Source organism: Carcharodon carcharias, chromosome 2 (assembly GCF_017639515.1).
Source record: "Carcharodon carcharias isolate sCarCar2 chromosome 2, sCarCar2.pri, whole genome shotgun sequence".
Lineage (NCBI taxonomy): Eukaryota > Metazoa > Chordata > Chondrichthyes > Lamniformes > Lamnidae > Carcharodon > Carcharodon carcharias.
The window spans coordinates 232542964-232567540 of record NC_054468.1 but is presented as its reverse complement, the minus strand read 5'-3'; the positions used below and the strand labels follow the sequence as shown (position 1 = coordinate 232567540).

Here is a 24577-nt window from a genome sequence, read left to right as displayed (position 1 = left end):
AGAGACACACACTCTCTCTCACACACACATACAGACACACACACACTCTCTCTCACACACACACATACAGACCACACACTCGCTCTCACACACACACACTCCCTCACACACAGACACACTCACACACAGACACATATACACTCTCTCACACACAGACACACACATTCTCTCACACACAGACACACTCTCTCTCACACACAGACACACATGCAGACACACACACTCACACACACAGACACACACACTCTCACACACACAGACACACTCTCTCACATGCAGATCACACACACACACACACAGACATATACACACACTCTCTCTCACACACAGACACACACACACTCTCTCACACACACAGACACACACACACACACACTCTCACACACACACAGGCACACACACACTCTCTCACACACAAACACACACACACTCTCTGTCACACACACACTCTCACACACACAGACACACGCTCTCTCACACACAGACACACAATCTCTCACACGCACAGACACACTCTCACACACAGACACACACTCTCTCACGCACATACACACTCTCTCACACACACAGACACCCCCACACACAGACACATACTCTCTCACACACAGACACACTCTCTCTCACACACACACACAGACAGTCTCTCACACAGAGACACACACTCTCTCTCACACACACATACAGACACACACACACTCTCTCTCACACACACACACACACACACTCTCTCTCACACACACACATACAGATACACACACTCGCTCTCACACACACACACACACTCCCTCACACACAGACACACTCTTTCTCACACACAGACACATATACACTCTCTCACACACAGACACACACATTCTCTCACACACAGACACACTCTCTCTCACACACAGACACACATGCAGACACACACTCACACACACAGACACACACACTCTCACACACACAGACACACTCTCTCACACACACAGACACACACACACACTCACACACAGACATATACACACACTCACACACACAGACATACACACACACTCTCTCACACACACAGACACACATACACTCTCTCACACACACAGACACACACACTCCCTCACACACACACACGCTCTCACACACAGGCACACACACTCTCTCTCACACACAGACACACATACACTCTCTCACACACACACACACACACACTCCCTCACACACACACACGCTCTCACACACAGACACACACACTCTCTCTCACACACAGACACACTCTCTCACACACACACACACACTCTCTCTCACACACACACACATACACACACTCTCTCTCACACACAGACACACTCTCTCACACACACACACACTCTCTCTCACACACAGACACACACACACTCTCTCTAACACACACACACTCTCTCTCACACACACACACACACTCTCTCTCACACACAGACACACACACTCTCTCTCACACACAAAGACATACACATATGCTGCAGTCTGGAGACAGAAGCGATGGCCTCAACCAGGGCTGGATACACCCGGCGATAGGGCAGGTCCGGTGGGCACTCGCCCCGCCCCTTTTATAGGATGAGTGCCTCGCGCTGCTCTTGGAGGATGGAGGAGGTGGCTGCCAGGAGGGACACCCTCATTCCCAGAGATGGAAGGAGGAGGCCACCGCACCAGACTAAAAAAGCTTGGGAGGACGTAGCAGCCGAGGTCAGCAGGCACAATGTTGTGCAGCGCACTTGGCTGCAGTGCCACAAAAGGCTGAATGACCTGCTGCACTCAGCAAGGGTGAGTACCATGTTGGCATGGGTCAGTGTGGAGAAGTGTTCAGGACTGGCCGTCCCCCTGTGGAGCTCAGTCTGAGCCAACTGTCAATGATGCTGGAGCTGGCCAAGGGGGTGAGCCCTGGCTGCTTGGACTCAGTGCCTTGCGGCTCGAGGGCCACAACTCGAGTGTGCCCTGCAGGTGTTCCTCAGCTGGGATTGGCCAGTTTGCAATGGGGCTGCAGGTAGAGGGTGGACTGATCAATGCTCCTCTATCCTTTTAGGAGAAGATGAGCCATAACCACATTAAGAGCTCACAGCCAGGCGGAGACCCCCCAAACTTTCTAATGTTGACAAGGTTTGAACAGGATGCCTCGGAACTGGAGAGGCACCGCCCATCTCGATCAACCGGCCACTAAGAGGCTGGAGTGTCAGACGAAGGGAAGCGTGCAGAGCATAGAGGTGAGAGTTTCGGATGGTGCAAACATTCTTGTGTAGTCTCATCACTGATGGGAGCCTCAAAACTGGAGCCCCCATTGATCATTGAAAGACGATGGCATTATGATGCAGATCTCCATTGTCTCACCAGGTTGCCTGGCATGCACAGTGACAGTGTGATGACTTAAACTAATGACATGTTGTTGTTCTCCCTTAGATTCACCAGCACGCACTCACGCATAGGACCCCAAAGAGCCACACCTAACACCAGAGGACTGCCAAGCTCCAGATGCACTTGCATCACACCTGCTCTCCGAATCAGGCACCAGCGCAGACACCAGCACCTTGGTGGGTGTTAGATCGTTGGATAGAATGTCGGTGCACAGCGGTGAGGGCGCTTCACACTCGCTTCAGGTGCTAACGAGCGTGAACCCAGGGCATCAGCAGTCGGAAGACTACTGGAGACCAGGACGATGCTGGGTTGAAGGCAGATGATGAGCCTGTGGTGTTGTCCATTTGGTATTGGATGCTGGATGTGCAGCGGGATGTGCGGGAGGATCTGGTGGAGATCCATGAGGATCTGCATGCCATGGTCTCTGTTGTGGAGCAGTCCATGCGAAGCATAAACACTGCCTTGACCCTCATGGCCGAGCGCACTGCCCCCTCCATTGAGAGAGTGGCGACTCTCATGGAGAGCCAGTTCCAGGGACAGAATCAGGGGTTCCTGGGCTTATGTTTGGACCTGCAAGCTCTAACACAGGCAATGACCTCAGGTGGTCAGTGCCAGTGTGGGAGATGGATGAGGCATCCTGGGGGAGGCAGTGGCGTAGTGGTATTGTCATGGGACTGGTAATCCAGAGACCCATCATAATGCTTTGGGGACAGATGGTAAAATTTGAATTCAATAAAAATCTGGAATTAAAAGTCTGATGATGATCACAAAGTCATTGCCAATTGTCATAAAACTACATCTGGTTCACTGATGTCCTATAGGGAAGGAAATCTGCCATACTTACCTGGTCTGGCCTACATGTGACTCCAGACCTACACCAATGTGGTTGACTCTTAAATGCCCTCTGAAAAGGACAATTAGGGATGGGCTATAAATGCTGGCCTAGCCAGTGATGTCTACATCTCATGAAGGAATAAAAAAAAAAATCCTAGCTAGGTGCCTATCCATCAATGGCGAGCAGGGAGGACCAGAGTGACCTCACGTTGATGCATGACCTTCTTGTCACCTATGCGGGCTCCTCTCAGGGCACTCTGGATGATGGCAGCAGTTCCTCCACTCCTCTGCCAGTGACCGTGACATCTGATGAAGCTGTGATGACAGGGGAGATGACAGCCGTGGCACTGGCCACTTCCTCCCAGGGAGGGAGGGATAGGACGACCAGAGGTTGACCACCAAGGCCACAAGACACGAAGGTCAGCAGGCTGCCTCCAATGCCGTTGCCAGTGAGGTGGGGGGTGCGTCAAGACATAGCACTTGCAAGCATTAGTTTAAGGCACCATGAGCACTAGAGGGACTGTTCACGGGTGATCTTCTGTTCACTTATAATTGATTTATATGTCCACTAGTGTGGACATCAACATCAGTAATGGTCATGTCACTGTGATTTGAATGTGACAATAATATTAAATTTGCTTTTGCTGTGATGACCTGAGTATGCTTCACCTTCTGTTTTTGGTGCAGGGTACACGAGTGTGTAATGCTGGACATGAATGGCTCCAAACTTTATTGCACTGAGTGGACTTTAGGTTCACATGACAGGGGCATTTTGGACATCCAAGATGGAGGCGGCAGCCCTGGCAAGATGTGGGGATGGATCTTTGGCAGCCGAGCTGAAGGATTGTTGGATCAAGGCATCCCTGCAGCCCTGGAAGTTACAGAGGACTGCCTCCAAGCCCTCAGCATTCTCCTCACCATGCTCCTCTTCTGACTCACTACTGGACTCATCATCTGTGGCCTGTGGAGCTGCCTCAAGATAGTCTTCCTCCAGTGGCTCCCCCCTTGCCAGTACCGGATTGTGGAGAGTGCAGCATGCAACCACTATCAGTGACACCCGCTCTAGGGGGTATTGTAGTACCCCCCCCAAACGGTCCAGGCATCGGAAGCAGATCTTCAGAAGACCTATGGTCCTCTCTATCACTGCCCTTGTAGAGGCATGACTCCTATTATAATGCTGCTCTGCCTCTGTTCTTCAGTGGCGGAGAGGCATCATGAGCCACCTTTTTAAGGGATAGCCCTTGTCACCCAGCAGCCATCCATCCATTCAGGCTGGAGCATTGAAGAGCCCTGGTACCTGGGAATGTCTGAGGATGTAGGCATGGTGGGAGCTGCCTGGGTACCTTGCACAGATTTGCAGAATCTGCATCCTGTGGTCACACACTATCTGCACGTTCATGGATTGGAAGCCCTTCCTGTGGGCAAAGGCACCAGCTGACCTGCTGGTGCCTTGATGGCCACATGTGTACAGTCGATTGCACCTTGGATGTGGGGGAAGCCAGCAATCGCTGCACAGCCTCTGGCTCACTGTCTGACTGGCCTCATCCGTACGGAAATAGATAAATGTCATTACCCACTTGAACAGAGATTCTGTCACCAGCTTGAATCAGCTGTAGACAGCTGATTGGGAGACTCCACACAGATCCCCCACTGAACCCTGGAAAGAGCCAGTGGCATAGAAGTTGAGGGCCACTGTATCCTTCAGAGTCACTGGCATGGGGTGTCCACCCACACAGCTGGAGGTGATCTCAGGGCCGCTCATTGGAGGTCATGGTCTCCCTTGAGAGGCGGAGCTTCCTTCAGCATTGCACCTTGGACATATTCAGGTAGCTGTATCGCTGCCTGTAAACCCTGGCAGCAGAATAGTGGCGTCTTCTGCGGCCCCTGCGCCCCTTGTGCCTGCGCCTCTCCTCCCACAGGTCCCTCCCCTGGAAGCTGCATTGGGACACCTGGCCTCCTCTCCCTTCTGCCCCTTTCTTCCTCCTCAGAGGAGGTGCCTCCAGCAGAGACCACAGCCCCCATTACCAGGGTCACAGAAGGCTGTCTGATCCCTGGAAGGGTCCACACAGTCAAAATCATCTGGGGGCCTTGGGGACACCAATGAGTCCTGGTATGAAGCCTAGAAATGCTAAGAATGAAGCTCAGAATGGAGATGAAGCTGTCAAGTACAAATAAGCAACCAGTAGCAAACTATCTCCAAAGTTCCTCACTTCGCACACTAGCAATGCTGCTGAACCTTTTATCTTGGCTTTGGATGAGATTTTGCAAAGTGTCAGCCGCCCATCTGGCCGTGTGACGAGTACAAAATCTCATGGGCAATGTGAAATCTTAGTCAATTTTTAACGACCTTAAATGGCCTTTTAATTGATGGTGGGTGTGGCTCCGACATTGTGTGCCAAACTACCGAAATATTGCACGAGTGCGCAATGATGTCAGGACACTCTCCCAAAGTCATCTCGGGTGATTTGGTGCCCGATCAGGTTGGTACGCACAAGCCCGGTCAGTGTAACATTCAGCCCACAGTCTCACACACACACAGGGGAGGATTTTTCCCCTCGTTGGTCGGGCATGCCCGTGAGCAGCCTTGCAACTGTCCACCACCCATGATCGGGCCCAGACCAAATCAGGCGCTGAATCACATACTGAAATGCTCAGCATTGCCTGGGTGGAGGGGCAGGAGGAGGGCAAGTGCTGAAGTGTGCGCATGCGCGGGGTGTGCACACTGAAAGCTCCCTGAAGGCACAGAGCTGCCTCGGGGAGCTGATGGTTTATAACATTAAAAATAAAGATTTAAAAAAATAAGGTAAACATGTTCCCTCATGTCAAAAACAGAATTACCTAGAAAAACTCAGCAGGTCTGGCAGCATCGGCGGAGAAGAAAAGAGTTGACGTTTCGAGTCCTCATGACCCTTCAACAGATGCTGCCAGACCTGCTGAGTTTTTCCAGGTAATTCTGTTTTTGTTTTGGATTTCCAGCATCCGCAGTTTTTAGTTTTTATGTCCCCTCATGTCCCTGCTCATATGACAGAGTCACATCTTATAAATTAGATTTAAATATTTTTATTTTATTTTTGATTAACCTCAGAAACCTCATCCCACCCATGAATGAGGTTTCCTTAAACACCCAAAGGTCACTTGGCCTTTTCGCCCATCTGCCAAATGTGAGTTTGGACGGGCAGGGAAAAATTCCATGTACTTAATTAATTAAATAATGGGCTTAACAGCCCTCTTAATTGTTGGCGGCATACTGCCGACTCCTGCACACGCCTGCTGATCGAAATATCGTGCGAGTGCACGATGATGTCAGGGCCGGTGTCATCACGCGCTATTTCACACTTGGGCATGTTGGGCCATAATCTCTCACTCTCTCTCTCATTCTCACTCTCACTCTCACTCTCACGCTCTCACTCCCTCACACTCTCTCACGTGCACGCACACACATACACAGACACACACACAACAGAGAGTCTCTCACACACACACACAGTCAAACACAAACACAAACATAGTCTCTCGCTCGCATGCGCGCATACACATACACACACACACAGCTTCGCGCACACACACACGCACACACACAGCCTCATTCACATCCACATGCAGCCTCTCGCACACAGACACACTGATGGAGACATTGTTGAGGTAGCTTTACTCTGTATCTAACCCCGTGCTGCATGTATGTGTTCTGGGAAGATTTGACTGTAGAAATGTAGAGAAAGCATTACTCTGTTTGTTCAGTTTGATCTGTGCCACCTGTTTTTGCATCATGACAAAATACAGATCAGCTCTGATTGAAGTCCCCAGTTCAAAGCTGTGACAACCAAACCAGAATCCAAAACTGAGTCCATAGAGATTGGGTAATAGTTCAGGCGTATTAACTGTGATATTAATGGGGCCAGACTGCATCTTGTGCTGTACAGGGCCGGGAGAAGAGGAGACCGGGTGGAATTCCTGCTATGGTGTGATGGTGAATATCAGCAGGTTATAGATTTACTGCTAGTTACAGGTGGGATAGAGTTATTGTATACTTTTAGCTATGAGGGAACCTGACTGCTATGATACAACTATGAGCAATCAGTGCAATTTCCATGAGTTACTATTTGCTACTAGTTCCTCCTACCTCTGGTTTTCCCTGATCCACGATTCCCTGAATCGTTCCCTGATCCACATTCTCCCCTTACCCCTCCCTCGCTGATGTAAATAATATATCCTGTATTTGGGGTGGTGCCAACATCCTTCTCGTCTAGAGGGCAAGAATCCTTCTCCTCCTCCACGCTTCCTGTAAAGGAGCATAGCCCTCTCCAGAGCCATTTGTGTTGGTATATAATGCATGTCTTTTTTACATCTCCAGAGAGCTCGTCAGGATCATGGCAGTTGCAAACTGTTTCACCTATGAAGAAGCTATCGACGAAATCAGAGGCTGTCTTTTCAAAGTGTTCAAAAACATTGAGAGACTGGTAATCAAAATGATCAAAGTCAGCAACAAGACCTTGTGCAAGATGGATATTGAAATGATTAGGAAATTGGCTAATGATGCATATGGAGAAGTACATCAAGCTTGTAACATTGCCTCTGGTTATGTGCAAAAGATTCAATCAGAGTGTGAGAAGTTAACTGAAGACAAAGGCAAATTACAAAGAGAGTTGGCAGATAAGAAAGGGCAACTAGACTCCTTGTGGCACCAATTAAGCACTATTAAAGTGGAGAAAGAAATGAATAAAAAACGCTTGCAGGATGCGGAATCATCGCTGCGACTGGCAGAGGCAGCATTACAAAAAGCGGAGGAACATGAAAAATCAATGGAAATTGGCCGGAATGTTGGCATTAGGCTTTTATTTATTCCCTTTGTAGGCCCAATATTAGGTAAGTCATTACTAGTTTTGAACTCCTCCACACTGAAGGAAAATAACATTCTAAGAGAAAGTGGCTCGCCTCAGATTTACCAAATCCCATACAAGGAACCAGAGCTCCGAGTTAGCAGGAAGGATTAGAACAATTAGGGCTATACTCTCTCAATCTGAGATTGCTAGGGTTTTGTTGATGCCAAAAGGAAAAAAAGACATTAAAAATGGATTATTTCTGTTAAAGCTAAATTGATGAGAACAGGACAAGCAACAGACAAAAGAAACTTTAATGCAACAAGTTTTTGAAATGTGAAAAGCACTATTTCACTATACACAGTTACAACACAGAAAGAAGCCATCAGTCCGTTATGGCTATGCCAGTTTTTCACTCAAATACTTTGCTGCTGATTGAAGTTGAATCAGTTACAGGATTACAAAGGGAAAGTTACTGAAAGTAAAAGGATGTGGTGAAGCAACAAAAACAGGGCTCATCTCATCTATGAGACCTTCCCCATGAAACTCCTAACCATCCAATTTCTCTTCCTGTTTCCAATACTAAACTTGTACTGAGCAAAGGTCATATGGACTTGAAACATTACCACTGTTTCTCTCTCCACGGAAGCAGCCAGACCCGCTAAGCTATATTGGTTGACTTCTGCCCTTTAGTGGGATGAAGTCTCGTCCTCAGGAGCTGCTGACCAATCTGATTGGTTGGTAGCTCCGCAGCCCGGACAGTGCCAGAGTTCAGTAGTGGGCACTGCTGGGATTGCAGGAAGCAGGGTAAAGAAAGTCATAGTATTAGGTCAGGGAGGGGTCCGAGAGCCCAGGCAGTGGGGAGAGGAGGGTAGCGGCTGGGTTTTGGAGGACAGTTGGTGCAGAAGGTGACAATTTGTGGGAGAGGGGCCCATTGGGTGCAGGGTACCCCCTGAATGAGGCACCGCGCATTCCTTCCTGGTCTTCATCTGGGCCATCTAGCCAGCCACACCAGCCGTACTATGGCATGGGCAGCATATTATCCAGGTCAATAGGCTTGCTAACAAGCTTAATTTACCTTTATTTATTTACATTTAGCAGGCAGGTTGCCGATTTTGGCACCCACCTATATTATGGGGGTCAGCTCAGGGTGGGCAGGAAGATGGTGGGCTAGCTACCCAGCCTATTTTACATGCCCACATGCCTCTCCATCCAACTCTTTGCCGAAAACATGCCCTTCGGGGGCATGTAAAATCCAACTTGTGATCTAATCGAAATCCTTAAACTTACAATAGAGAAGACACAGAGTGTTCCCACTTGGGGGAAATAGCAAAACTAGAAACCATCAATATAAGATAGTGACAAAAAATCAAAAGGGAATTCCAAAAAAACTCTTTGGTCAGATAGTGGTGAGACTGTGGAAGTTGCCACCATAGAGAATGGTTGAAGTGAATAGTATAGAGGCACTTAAAAGGAAGCTGGATTATCACCTGAAGAAGTAAAGGGTTATTCTGATAGGGTTAGATGAGGACTGATGGGAAGAGGCTCGAGTGGAACAAAAATGCCAGCATGGACTGGTTGGGCCGAATGGCCTGTTCCTTGCTGTATATTCTATGTAAGTTTAATGAGGATCAGTTCATCATGTAGGTCTGTTTCCTATTTTCAGTTCCAAAGTGCATAAGTGGACATTTATCTGCATTAAAATTCAAATCACTACATAGTTCTGGATAAACTTTTTAACATAATTCAGAGAACGTTGAAAAGACAGTATTTAATTCTGGAAAAATCTTTCTGCTTCTAGGAGCTGCAACAGTCGTTGGTTGTGAAATTAGTAGACAACAAGATTTGGAGACTCAGTTGTTGGCCCTTTGTGACATGTGTTCACAGCAGGGGAATGTTTTAAGATGTATATCAGATTTGAATGCTTGTTTTCACAACATTGACATGAAACTGGACGAAATTACCCTGAATCAAAAAAAGATACAAGCTTTGGATGATGAACTAAAGACTCAGCAAGAGTTGCTCAAGAAACTCTTTGAAACAGATAGTGAGCTGAAAACAGGCATAACTGTTCTGAATGAGCTGGCTGGTAAAGTGGAAATGCTAAAGACTCGCAGTGAGAAATTCTTGCATCTGGATGTACTGATCATTGTTGTGGGTGATATAGTTTTACACGCTTCACATCTGCCTAACAGGCAAGGTGGAAAAGTGCTGTGTCCAAAAATGAATATTGGAAAGTTGAGAAGTCTACTAAGTAATATGAAAAAAATTGATTGCTGTAATGCCAATCTGAGTGAATGATGTTAATGACAAGGAACAAAGTTGCTGTTGCAGTGTTGTTCTGTGCCTAGTGAGGCCCTTCACTTTTATGATATGACACTGGTGTGATAGGATGAGTGCAGAATCCACTGTGCTAACTCTATGGCACTTATTTCTTTCTTCCACTTTTCTTTTGACCACAGTGAAGTATATTTTCCAAGGGATAGATAGGAATGCTTAAGCTAATGTCAGCCTAAAAGTAGTACCTGGAGAAGTTTAGTTTGGGCATGCTAAGTGTTTGTACCTGAACTTTGACATTTGGACAATATGCCCCCCTGAGTTATCTCCTCAATCTCTATTCATTTCCTTTCGCTCTTGGGCTGGATTTTCTGCTTTTCAGAATCACAGAATCACACAGTGCAGAAGAGGCCCTTCGGCCTATTGAGTCTGCACCGACACATGAGAAACACCTGACTTACCTACCTAATCCCATTTACCAGCCCTTGGCCCATAGCCTTGAATGTTATGACATACCAAGTGCTCATCCAGGTACTTTTTAAAGGAAGTGAGATAACCCACCGCCACCACCCTCCCAGGCAACGCATTCCAGAACGTCACCACCCTCTGGGTAAAAAGGTTTTTCCTCACATCCCCCCCTAAACCTCCTGCCCCTCACCTTGAACTTATGTCCCCTCGTGACTGACCCTTCAACTAAGGGGAACAGCTGCTCCCTATCCACCCTGTCCATGCCCCTCATAATCTTGTACACCTCGATCAGATCACCCCTCAGTCTTCTCTGCTCCAACGAAAACAACCCAAGTCTATCCAAACCTCTCTTCATAACTTAAATGTTTCATCCCAGGCAACATCCTGGTGAATCTCCTCTGCACCCCCTCCAGTGCAATCACATCCTTCCTATAATGTGGCGACCAGAACTGCACACAGTACTCCAGCCTCACCAAGGTTCTATACAACATGGTTACAAACATGCCATAAAATTAGCACAGTGGATTCTGCACTTACCCTATTAACACCCTAAAGCGCATTTGCTACTAGCTTAATTGTCATAATTGGGGTGGGCTCCCAATGGGATTCCCACCGACACTGGAATTTCCAACTCAAATGGGGAGAGGAAATTAGCTGCTGCACATCTCTGCCACTTGCAGCAACAAAACAGGGTCCACTAGGGGGAGATTGATGGTGCCTCGCCCGCACAGGTGAAACCCATTCCCATCTCTATCATTTGAGAAAGGATTTACACCAATCACTGCTGCAAATGGTATGCAAATGAGATGACCCTAAGAGACCTTAATTTAAATGTTAAGAACACAAGAAAGAGGAGCTGGAGTCGGCCTGTCAGCCCTTTGAGTTTGCTCCACCATTCAGTAAGAGCATGGCTGTTCTACTTCAACTCCAAATTCCTGAACTATCCCTATGTTCTTTAATTTACTTGGAAACCAAAAATCTATCGGTCTTTCTCTTGAGCATCTACAGCACTCCAAGGTAGAGAATTTCAAAGATTCATAACCCCCAAGTGAAGAATTTCCTCCTCATCTCAGTCATAAATGGTTGACTCTTTATTCTGAGATTACAGCCAGAATTATATGCTCCCGAACCCCAGGGCTGGGCTAGGAGATGGATGTGTGCCTAAAGGCGGCTGCAATGGCGGGAGAGGTTCTGTGCCTGACACGATCCCTGGTATTTTACCAGTGGTTAGGGAGATGGTGGGCTGCCCGCCCTCAGGCAATTTAGGCTCTTAAACAGCCAGTTAATTTTTGCCTGTGGTGGGGGCTGAAAGGGTGGGGGGCAGGGGGCATTTGCTCACTGTGGAGGCTGCCGAGTAAAACCTGGATGCGTCCCTACAGGCTCAGGTGTCCGAGGAGGAGAGTGGTGGACCCTCCTGATCGGGCACCCTGTGGAGCATGGAGCCCCCTGCCAATAGTTGCCCTGAAGGGAAGAACCCCTGCGCTCATGAGCAACCTACCCCCCTCACCCCCACCGTCCCACCTCCCCAGGCCTGTCTGATTTGCCGTGGCGATCCCTGACCCCACTTACCTACATTCTGGGCCTCCTTGATGGTGATTGGTCCAGCGATTCTAGCAGTCTTGGAGACAGCTCATTCTGTCTTAAAGTAACGGAAGCCACATCTTCAGGCAGCTACTTACCTGAACAATGTAAAATACCATCCTGGTTTTCAAGGCAGGTACAGATATTTCTTAGTTCTAATGAAGGGTCATACAGACTCGAAACGTTAACTGTATCCCTCTCCGCAGATGCTGCCAGACCTGCTGAGTTTTTCCAGGTATTTTTGTTTTTTATTAAGAATTTTACATGTTTCAATTAGTTAACATCTCATTCTTCTTAACTCCAGGGAATATAGACCTGGTCTGCTCAAACTCTCCTTATAGGACAAGACCCCCTCATCCCAGGAACCAGTCTAGTGAACCTTGGGCCAGGATTTTCTGGTCATCAGGTGGGCTCAGTGGGGCGAGCGGGAACGTGAAACGCATGCAAATGCACGCGGGTGTGCGCAGTAAAAGCTCCCTGAGGCACAGAGCTACCTCAGCGAGCTGAAAATTTTTATCACTGAGAATAAAGAATTTTAAAATATTGAAAACATGTCCCCTCATGTGACTCTGTCACATGAGCAGGTACATGTAAATTATATTCTTTGTAATCATTGGATGAGGCTTTGCCAAAAATGCTGAGGCCGCTTGGCCTTTTTGCCTGCCCACCAACCAAACAGTTGGACAGGCTGCGAAAAATTCCTATCAATTAGTTAAGAACATTAGCGAGCTGCTTAATTGTCAGCGGGCGCACTGCCAATTCCTGTGCATGTCCACCGACTGAAATATCAGGTAATTGCGCGATGACATCATCACGCGTCATTTTGCCCTCATTCGGGTCAGGCGCACACACACCTGATGAGCCAAAAATTCTGCTCGTCATTGCACTTACTGTAGGGCAAGTACGTCCTTCTTTATGTAAGGAAACTAAAGCTGCACACAGTGGTTTGGGTGTCCCTTCATCAATGTCCTATCTAAGTGTAGTTTGGCTTCTTTACTCTTATATTCTAAACCCTTTGTAACAAAAATTTTCATACCATTTGCCTTCCCAATTGCTTACTGCACCTGCATGTTAACTTTCTGTGATTGATGTACAAGAACACCGGGAATCTTCAGAATGCTAACATTTCCAAGTCTTTAACCAATCAAGAAATATTCTGCTTTTTCTCGTTCCAAAAGTGTATAACTTCACACTTCACCACATTGTATGTCACCTGTCATGTTATTTCCCACTACCCCAACCTGTCTAAATCCCTCCGCAGCCTTTTTGTGTGCTTTCCCACTTAACTGTTACAATGTCCCCGTAGTAGATTCCAGCATTTTTCCTTTTATTTTATTTGTTTTTGAGATATAGGTCGCTGGCTAGGCCAGAATTTATTGTTCATCCCTAATTTCCCTTGAGAAGGTGGTGGTGAGCTGCCTTCTTGAACTGCAGTCCATGTGGTGTAGGTACACCCACAATGCTGTTAGGGAGGGAATTCCAGGATTTTGACATAATGGCAGTGAAAGAATGACGATATATTTCCAAGTCAGGATGATGAGAGACTTGGAGAGAAACTTGCAGATAATAGTGTTCCCATGTATCTGCTGCCTTCATCCTTCTAAGTGGTAGAGATCTCAGATTTCGAACATGCTGCCGAAGGAGCCTTGGAGAGTTACTAGTTCCACCACTGATGTTAGGCTAACTGGTCTATTGTTTCCCGCTTTCTCTCTTCCTCCTTTCTAAAGTAACGGGGTTCTGTTTGCTATCTTCCAATGCTTGGGAACATTCCTAGAATCTAAGGAATTCTGGAAGATCAAAACCAATGCATCCACTATCTCTACAGCTGTCATTTTGAAAACCTGAGTAGGTCATCAGTTCCAGGAAATTTGTCACCATTTAGTACTCTTAATTTCTCCAGTACTATTTATTTGTTTATATTGATTTCTTTAAGTTCCTCATTCTTGCCATTACTTCTGGAATGTTTTTAATGCCTTCTACCATGAAGACAGATACAGAGTCTGGAATTTTCCTGACCCTGGGGAGGCGGAGGGGCAGAGGTGTGGGGGGGTCGGTGGCAACAGTCTGGAAATTAGAGGAAAACTGCATCAGGGGGGCTTCCTGATGTGGTCCGGCTCTGGGGGGTTTTCCAAGGGAGCGCTGCCCAGTCGTTGGAGACAGGCAGTCAATTAGGTTAATTAAGACCCCAATTAGGGGCATTTTTGCAGCCAGGCCACTATTTTCCATTGCTGGAGCAGCCTCTGACAAGTGTAGAGCCTTCCAATTAATTCATGGTGGCCTGCAGGACCAGATAGGCCACCATTAAATCTCTCCCTCCCGGAGCTGTGGGTGCCAGCGGGTCACAGTTGCAGCCTCAGGGTATGCTGCAAAGGGCTTGCCCTCTACAATGTTGGCCTGGCAGCTGTGACCATTTTACATGTCTTCAGAGGGTGCATCCACCTTGAGGGGCCCCATGTTCCCTACCTACAGCGGCTGTGCCACTTTTCTTGGCTTGGTTGCCAGCCTTCCAAAGCACCAGGCTCTCTGACTGGGCCTGCAGCCTCAGGAGCCTGCCTATACTCCTTAATTAGATCGTGGATGTGGAGCTGACCAACTCAAAGGTTGCCTCCCATGAGATTGTGCTGGAAAACGAGCTGACAGCAGTGAGGGTTCCCCTACTCTCACCTGGGAGCTAATGCAAACTTTCTGTGTGTGGGTTGGTAAAGTGTGTGTAATTAAAGCAGACCATGGTTCCAGCATTGTACTGGGACTGAGAATGTGTTAGAGAAAGTGTCACATTGCCAGAAGTCTATTTGCTAGCCAGTAACATCTTTTTATAGAATTACGTAGAATTTACAGCACAGAAAAAGGCTATTTGACCCAACTGGTCTATGATCCAAAAGGGCTTCCTCCCACACCCCTTCACTGCACCCTATCAGCTTATCCTTCCATTTCTGTCTCTCTCATATGTTTATCTAGCTTCCTCTAAACTGCCTTGGATCACATCTGAAGTTTGAATGACTTTTATTGATTGCATTGTCTTTTAGGGAACTCCTTAAAGATTGTCTGAAAGGTTCCTTCAAGGGTTTGTGGAAAAATACCTTTTTAAATGTAAGTAGGCCAGGGTGGTTAGATTTTAGTTTAACTTGAGCATTTTTATATGTTATCCACTATAACAAATAACAAGGTCAAGGATGCCATTTTGATACTAACACACATGGCTAAATTGAAGCCATTTTGCATTCTGCATTAATCATATGTATTAATCAAATTACTGTAGACAGGTCATGAAACAGATATAAATAATGACCCTTGGTTGAGTTATAATTAACAAATCAAGAATTATATTAGACCAAGTTTTCATTTAAAGTTTGTGAAGTTCAATTATAAGTCTCTGCATTTGTGTGAGAAAGTGCAGTTTCAGACAAACTGTTCCAGCAATGAAACTTTTTGAATCCCTCATAAAGATCCCTGGGAAAGGCACATCATGACTTTGCAGAGTCTGAAATAATGAATAGAGAAATTGTTTCAGATCAGATTAGGAGTGAATATAAAACAACTCCATTGTATTCTTGTCTGAGATATTGAGGCTAGGTGGCTATTACGTTATGAACCAATTGAATTAACCTAGCAACAACAAGAGCCAATTATTAAATCAGAAAAAGTCTGATTCTGACATCGGGCAATGGTCCCTCAGAGGTTAAAAGCCAGGGCTCTGTGATGCTTCATTGCTAGTCAAGTAAATATTCTTGAGGCAAGAACCACATGTCCATCTCTGTAAGTGCAATCATATTCAAGATGAGCCTTGAGAGTGTTGTGCGTCAATAGACCGATCACCAGAAAGAAGCTGTAAAAGTCATTGTCTTGTGTTGTTAAGTATGCCTTTTTCCTTGAATAAACTTCCTAAAATTTACCTTTCAGGGTCCTGTTCTTGTCTTAATTAATTAAGCATTGGATAAACCAAAGTAAATTTGTTAAGTCACTGGCGAATTGGAACGGCTGAAATTAAGGGTGGAATTTTCCATCTGCATTAATGTCAGGTGTCATGGTGGACATGAGCAGACAATATGGCAGGAAGGCCAAAAACCAGTTTCATGATGTCGTGAAATGAGTTTGCAATCGTCTGCTCTGCCCATCAATAGCAGGCTGCGTTTACCTGCCAGACATCAGGAACGTCATTTTAATACATCTGCATATCATTATAAGCCCTGCTCGCCAGAATCATCCCCCCATGCTGGATCATTTGGGCACATTGGCGTGATTGCACACCGATATGTTTCACAGCAGCATTTATAAGGTGTGCACCTGGCAAACTGGACTTTGAGGAGAACTCGGAGGCGAGTGCAAATAACTTTGCGCAGCACTCAGGAGGGTCGCCCGTTCAGCTTCAAGGTTGAGGCGCCACACATTCAGGTGAGGGCACAGGCAAGTCACTTATTCCTGGCAGGCTGACAGTACAGTGCCAGGGCAAGGGTTGACTGCATCTGATGGCTGTGCACAAGCATATGCGGTGGTTGGGGGTATGGGAGGAAAGTGGCCATGCATTGGGGGAACCTTATTATATTGAGCATTCCTTTGCAACTGAGACAGTTCAGACGCAGCTCCATTGACATGCTTGGTGTCAGGCCTCTTGCTTATCTGCTCACTCAAGCAACACAGAAGCATGAAATTACCACCAAATGCTCCAGAGCTTTTCACTTCTCAGGCACAGACTGCAAACTAATGAGTATTTTAGCGCACTGCAGAACAATTGGATAACTGGGCAAGTTGTACAATCTCCTTACAAGAGCTGGCCATGGAGCAGTCACTGGTGGAGGCACTCATAGCCCCTTGCAATGTCAACATCCTGGTTTGGACCAGTTTCCCCCATGGCTCGGTCATACCTCAGTTGCTGGAGCTACAAAGGCAAGCTGGGAAACAAACAAGAGACAGTCCAAATCTTTGCTTGCCAGCTAGATGACTCTATTTTCAAAGTCCGTGAGGACCTTGATGTCAGGCATTCCTCAAACAGCCTGCGACCTATTCCTTTTGTTATGTGCCAGCTTGTCCTGAATGTATAGAGATGGAAAGATTGTAAGCAGGACACTTGCTAGGCCCGCTGATAAGTATGCCTGGCATGTGTGAGTGGTGAGTGGTGCCATGGATGGGATGAGGACATAATCTGCAGGGTAATGTGGCTCACTTATGCTTGCTAGAAGCTATACCTATTTATACTCAGAAACTTGTCCTCTGTAGGCATTGTGCCTTTTTAGAATCAAACAAATGTGTGCTAGACAGTGGTTCTCTAGTCCATTCTCCATGGCAACACCTTGCCAATCACAAATGACTTGCCAATCAATCAGCACTCTTTTCTCCTGCAATATAAGTTGTTACCCCCTTTCTAACTTGGCATTCTCATGTCTGTCCTGAAAAATGCAATACAAAAAGTTTCAACAGCATGTCTCTTTTCTCAGCAATATTCAAGTTCAGTACTACCAAGTAACTTCTTAAAAATTCTTTCACAGGTTATGGATGTTGCTGACAATGCCAGGATTTGTACCCATCCCTAATTTCTGTTGAGAAGATAGTAGTGGTGAGCTGCCTTCTTGATCCAGTGCAGACCATATGGTGTAGGTATTCCCTCACTGCTGTTAGGGAGGGAGATCCAGGATTTTGATCCAGCAACATACTTCCAAGATGGGATGGTGTTTAGCTTGGAAGGGAACTTGCAGGTGGCGGTTTTACCATTGGCCTGCTTGCCTTTGTCCTTCTAGGTGGTAGAGTTAGCAGGTTTAGAAGGTGTTGTCAGAGGCTTGTCGAGTTGTTGCAGTGCATTTTGTAGATGGTACACACTGCTGTTGTGTGAGAGTCCCTTACAGAGTCTCACTTAGATTCTGGGTGAACAGGAATGAGTGACTCAATGCCCAATAATATGTGCAAGCAACAAAATCTTTATTAAACAATTATTAATGAGCAAAAGAAAATAAAAGAAAGATAACTGTTATAAAGGAAGAAAGACAACTTTACATAAATACTATACATACTATATTCCATATATACAAGTACGTCCAAATGATAACCCCAATTGATCTGTTCAAGACAGTTCCCCAAAATGGTAAAACAAAACCAACTTGGTATGTTCACAACAGCTTCAAATAATAATCAACACCTATACAGGCCCTAATCAGGCTTCAGGTGATTGACAGTTAACTGTCACACAGATAGCTGAGTTAGCTAGCTTAACAACCTTTTAACTAGACCACTGAACTTACAAAAATTAAAGAGAAATTAGAGAGAAAGACTTAACAGTCCAATTCCCACTATACACGAAATTGCCAATACCCACACTCACTCTGGCTGTGTCTCACTCAGGATGAGGTCTCTCCCCTGTTTGTGTACAAGCTCCCCAAAATGGTAAAATTCCCCTTGACTCATACATCACTAAGTCTCTGAATCACTTTGCACAGGAGTGGATACGCCGGTCAATCACTCTTGTCAATGGACCTTCCTCTGTAGTTTTGAGTGGTTGACTAATCCACTTCAGCTGCAGCCTTGAATGTTGGAAGCTGTGCCCCTTTAAGTCCAATTTCTGGCTCCATCAAGGTTTCTATCCAGGCTTTCTCAAAACAAGAGTCTGGTAAACATGAGTCCTTATGAAATTCTTCTCATAGGCACTGCGAGGCTTGCAGACTTTGCAATATTCAAGTTAATTACGTGTCTTTTGATGGTGTCTCCCATCAGCCATTAATCATGTTATATGTCCATCAATCACACTCCAACCCCTGATTCCAAACAATAGTTGCCTGACCCATGTGCACGGTTATCCACTGTCTTGGCTTGTGGTTCAAGGGTTATCAAATACAGTAAGAAAATTACTTCTGCGAAACAACTTTTATTTTAATAAGTCTAGTTTGCAAAGGGAAGGTGGTGACATGGATGAAATACCAGCTGTAAATGGCCAGTACGAAAACAAGACAGACAGATGCAGTTATCAATAACAAAAACAGAATTACCTGGAAAAACTCAGGTCTGGCAGCATCGGCGGAGAAGAAAAGAGTTGACGTTTCGAGTCCTCATGAGGACTCGAAACGTCAACTCTTTTCTTCTCCACCGATGCTGCCAGACCTGCTATGTTTTTCCAGGTAATTCTGTTTTTGTTTTGGATTTCCAGCATCCGCAGTTTTTTGTTTTTATGCAGTTATCAATATTCTTACTGATTACTGTCAAATAATTATTTGATTTAATTAAAGTGCAATCACACCTAGCTTTAAATCAATGTCAACAAAGTAACCCTTAATTATTCAATACAGTTTTAATAGAGGTTCTCTTAAAGTCAAGGGAAAGCAGAAAAAAAAAGCAAAAGTATATAATTGCAAAACTAGTGCCTACAGCCCTCCAAGCCCGACACTGCCACTATGTACTGGTGATGGAGGAAGCGGATGTTTAAGGTGTTGGATGAGGTATGTTACAAACCCAACTGATGTTAATACTGGACAAGTCAGATCCCAGAGTGAAACCTGGCGTGATAGTCCCTAACTTTGTTTTTGAAACCGTGGAGGCAAGTTCCTGGAACAAATTCACAGGAGCCTGCTGGTGAACTTTTAACACAGAATAAAACATTTACTAAACAAGGAAAAGGAACTATATTACACCAGACAAAAAGATTGGAAAGATCTTAATAGAAACACAAGAAAATGACTCAAAATTTCAGTATTCCTTCTCCCCAGCTTTATCTTTACAGATACATACAAATTTGCAAAAATAAAACAGTTTACCATATCCAACTTATGCTCTAATATTCAGGGTAAGTATGTGGTGCGTGTGAATTAACAGATGAACTGTGGTCAGACACATCACACTCCAAAGTAAATGACAATTGTGACCCAAGCAGATTCCATGGATTCTTCAACAACCCACCCAGATGTTCATCACACTCTGAGCCAAGTAGTCTCACTGGAACTCTGTCTTTCTCACAAAGGTTTCCAATCTCCACATTTGATGAACTTGCCTTGGAATTCTCTCCAAACATCGCTCCCACTTGAATGGCCTCAATAAGGATCCACCTCAAGTGTTTCCTCTTACCTTCCATGATTCCTTTCCTCTGGACCTCTGAGTGTACTCAAGCTTCACCTTTCGAGCACAATTTCAGATCCTCAGCCATGCCAATCAAAACACCATTGTTCCAAAGGGGTACCATTTCTCCCATAGCCCACAGCATGGAGTCACCAACTTTCAGCTACCCTCTCGAATCTTCTGGGCTTCTCTCAAGCACGCTTTGCTTCAGGTCTTCTCTGTGCAACTCTCTCTTAATACAAAACCTATTTCTCTGCTCCTTTCTCTCAACTTTACTTAAAAGGATTGGTTTCTGACCTCTGTCCTTGTCCATTTCCTGGGACTGTCTTCTTGGACTCTTTCTGTCCCACTCCCTGGTTTGGGACCACTTTGGTTGGGACCTTCTCCCTGTCCCCCTCCCTATGTCCTGCTCCTTGGAACACACTCTGCAAAATGGTCCTCCGTTTTAGTCCATCTGACCTGCAGTTTCACGCCATTTCACTTCTTTTCCTCTTTATCTTGTGCACAGGCACGCAGGCCAGCTCTCGGCCTAGAGAACGTAAAAAAGGCTAAATGCACTTCCTGGCCGGCACATGTGCAAAAGGCCCTAAAGCTCCAACCTGCGACTGCCAATTTAAAATTGAGGCAAGTATCATGTTTTGTCCCAGGTGCTTTGTCCTGGATGGCATCAAGCTTCCCAAATGTTGTTGGAGCTGCACTCATCCAGGCAAGTGGTGAGTATTCCATCACACTCCTGACTTGTGCCTTGTAGATGGTGGACCCACTTCATGAAGACAATAGGTGAGCTACTTGCTGTAGAACTCCCACCTTCTGACCTGCTCTTGTAACCATAGTATTTATTGACTGGTCCAGTTCAGTTTCTGGTCAATGGTAACCCTGAGGATTTTGAAATTGGGATTTCAGCGATGGTAATGCCATTGAATGTCAAGGGAAGGTGTTTTGATCCTGACTTGTTGGACTTGGTCATTGCCCGGCACGTATGTGGCCCAAATGTTGCCACCTATCAGACTAAGTCTGAATGTTGTCCACGTCTTGCTTATGGGCACACACTGTTTACTAGATTAATAGTTTAATACCAGGAATGGGCAGGTTATCTTATGAGGAAAGGTTGGACAGGCTAGGCTCGTATTTGCTGGAGTTTAGAAGAATGAGAGGTGACTTGACTGAAACATATAAGATCCTGAGGGGTCTTGATAGGGTGCTTGTGGAGAGGATGTTTCCCCTTGTGGGAGAATCTAGAACCAGGGGCCACTGTTTAAAAATAAGGGGTTGCCCTTTTAAGACAGAGATGAGGAAAACATTTTTCCCTGAGGGTTGAGAGTCTTTGGAACTGTCTTCCTCAAAAGATGGTTGAAGCAGAGTCTTTGAATATCTTTAAGGTAGAAGTAGATAGATTCTTGATAAGCAAGAGGGTGAAATTTTTTGGGGGGTAGGCAGGAATGTGAAGTTAAAATTAGATCAATAACGATCTTAATGAATGGCAGAGCAGGTTTGAGGTGCCAAGCTGCTTACTCCTGCTCCTGATTTGTATGTTCTAACGTTCAGTAGCTGAGGAATCATGAATGGTGCTGAACATTGTTCAGTCAGCAAACATTCCCACTTCTGAGCTTGTGTGGAGGGAAGGTCATTGATGAAGCCACTGAAGATGGTTGAATCTCAGACACTATCCTGAGGAACTCCTGCAGTAATATTGTGGAGTTAATATTGACTGATTGTAACCAATGTATCTGCTGTTTTCCCCTTTTGTTCCTTTTCGTTAACAAGGCTGCATTCAGCTGGACCAGGTGACCAGCCAACTTCCAGTCATGTTTTTTCATACTGCAATTTCTTTATTACTGTCCTTTCTGTAATGTCCATGGAAAGTTTATATTTCCAGTCCCCAAGCATTTTCATCGTACGGGTGGTGTTTGGTGGGCTTCTTAAAACCCACCAGATAAGAGAATTCGTGAACCTTGGGGGAAGCATGCTGAGGAGTCAGGAACATTCTGAGGAGTAGGTGCTAAATGGTTTGACAACTTCAAATTTCATCATTAGAGGCTGTATTCTAAATTAGATGTGTTTTTACTGCAGTGATTGACCATAGGGCTCTGTCCTGCAGCGGTAAATTGACCATTAAATTGTCCAGCAATATGTAAGTGTTATGATGAATTAGAGTGCTTTTACCATTGGGAAAGTGTTAATATACATTAAAAACTGAAGGAAACACTGTTTGGGATCTCTAGAGTCTTGATCTGAAGTGATTTAAGTGTCCAGAGCTATTTTTAAATTGAGAAGAAACCTCTGCAGCGTTCCCTTAGAGAAAAAAATCAGCTACCCCTGAACTGCTATGATTAACAGGGTACCTGATGTAGCTTAGAAAAGACAGGCCCATCTGTTCTTACAGTTTCAATAGGTTTCATTGTTTGCATTTCAGAGGGTTTTTTTGATTGTTGAGGCCTTTATTAATGCTTGGCTGAGTTTAAAAAGTTACAGAACCACTAATCTCAGCAGGGGCTATATGCATACTTGACAGTTTTAAGACATTATTAAAGGTGATCTTTGATGTGAATAGCTGTTTGTCTTTACAACAAATTGACTACGTGAGAGAATTTAATTTTTTGAATGGCTCTTTTGAATTAAATTTTTTTCAGTTTGTGGTGTGTTTGATTGGCAGCTTTATTAAGCTGTTAGAAGCTTATTTCTTCAGAGTCCATTTTGAAGACATAGCTCCTGAGGTGTTCTCAGGACTAGGTGAGTGGCTTTGGACGATACTTGGTGGGTATGGAGGGGGTATGTGGAATATGAGGAGCCATGAAGGGGCATTGAGATATGGGGGACATGGAGGGGGCATGGTGTGTATGAGAGGGCATGGAGGTAGTGTTGAAGTATGAAAGGGCATGAGGGTAGAAGAGATCATGGGAGTTAGTGGGGGGTGGTGGTCTGAAGGGGAAGAGTTAGGGGCTTAAAACCTATGTTGGCGAGCTGGGCTGATGTCCCAGGGAACTGAGGCAGCCTCCGAGCCAGCCTGTTTCAGCACCTGCACTCCTCTGATGCTGTCTCAGGGCTCAGGAAACCCGAACCCTGCCCACCCACATCTCCAGAAGACAAAAATATGGCAGGGCAGAGAGTGACGGGCTCATGTTTCCAAAGTTGGGAAATGGCCAGGCTCACATTCTCCCATCCCAACACAAATATTCAACCTCTTGTCTTCTGTCTCTGTCTGAAGATTTCCCTTTGGGCCTATAATACGCCTACAGATTATAAAACATTTTAGGGTTCTAGGCTGCTAATCTTTTCTCACATCCTCTTGTACCATTTTAGATTGTATCAGCCCTCCTTGTTCTTCTTACCAAAATCTATCACTTTACACTTCAGCATTAAATACCACGCATTTGCCCATTTCTGCAGATTGCTGATGTCTTCCTGGGATCTGTTACTATCCTCTTCACTGTTTACTACATTTCCATGTTTTGTGCCATCTTCACAGAATAATAGAATTGTTACGGTGCGGAAGGAGACCATTTGGCCCATTGTGTCTACACTGGCTCTCTGATCATTTTAACTTAGTGCCCTTCTTCTCCTGCACATTGTTTCTATTTAAATAATCACCAATGCCCTCTTGAATGCCTCAACTGAACCTGCCTCCACCACATTTGCAGGCAGTGCATTCCAAACCCTAACTGCTCGCTGTGTGAAAAAGTTTTTTCTCACCTCGTATTTGCTTCTTTTGCAAAACAATTCAAAACTGTGCCCTCTGGTTCTCAATCCATTTCCGAGTGGGAACAGTTTCTCCCTATCTACTCTGTCCAGACCCCTCATGATATTGAAAACTTCTCTCAAGTCTTCTCTGAGCCTTCTCCTCTCCAAGGAAAACAGTCCCAACTTCTCCAATTGTTCCTCATAACTGAAGTGTCTCATCCCTGGAAGCATTCTCGTAAACCTCTTCTGCACTCTCTCCAATGCATTCATATCCTTCCTATAGTGTGGCACCCAAAACTGTACACAACCCTCCAGCTGAGGTCTAACCAGTGTCTTATATAAGTTTATCATAACCTCCCTGCTCTTGTACCTTATGCTGCTATTAATGAAGCCTAGAATACTGTATGCTTTAAAAACAGCTCGCTCTACCACTCCTGCCACCTTTAATGACTTATGTACATATACACCCAGGTCTCTCTGCTCCTCCACACCCTTTAGAATGGTATCCTTTATTTTATATTGTCTCTCCATGT

At 45.5% G+C, this 24577-nt stretch overlaps 1 protein-coding gene across 1 annotated transcript in view; it reads left to right on the top strand.

Moving 5' to 3' along the window:
* LOC121290906 overlaps positions 1-10765 on the top strand; it is a 31112-nt gene extending 20347 nt beyond the window's left edge. The window contains exons 2-3 of the mRNA XM_041211947.1: positions 7544-8055; positions 9811-10765. Of these exons, the coding sequence (XP_041067881.1) occupies positions 7560-8055; positions 9811-10310 (996 nt within the window). The 5' untranslated portion in view covers positions 7544-7559 and the 3' untranslated portion in view covers positions 10311-10765. The remainder of the gene's footprint in view (positions 1-7543; positions 8056-9810) is intronic.
* Positions 10766-24577: the final 13812 nt, after the last annotated feature.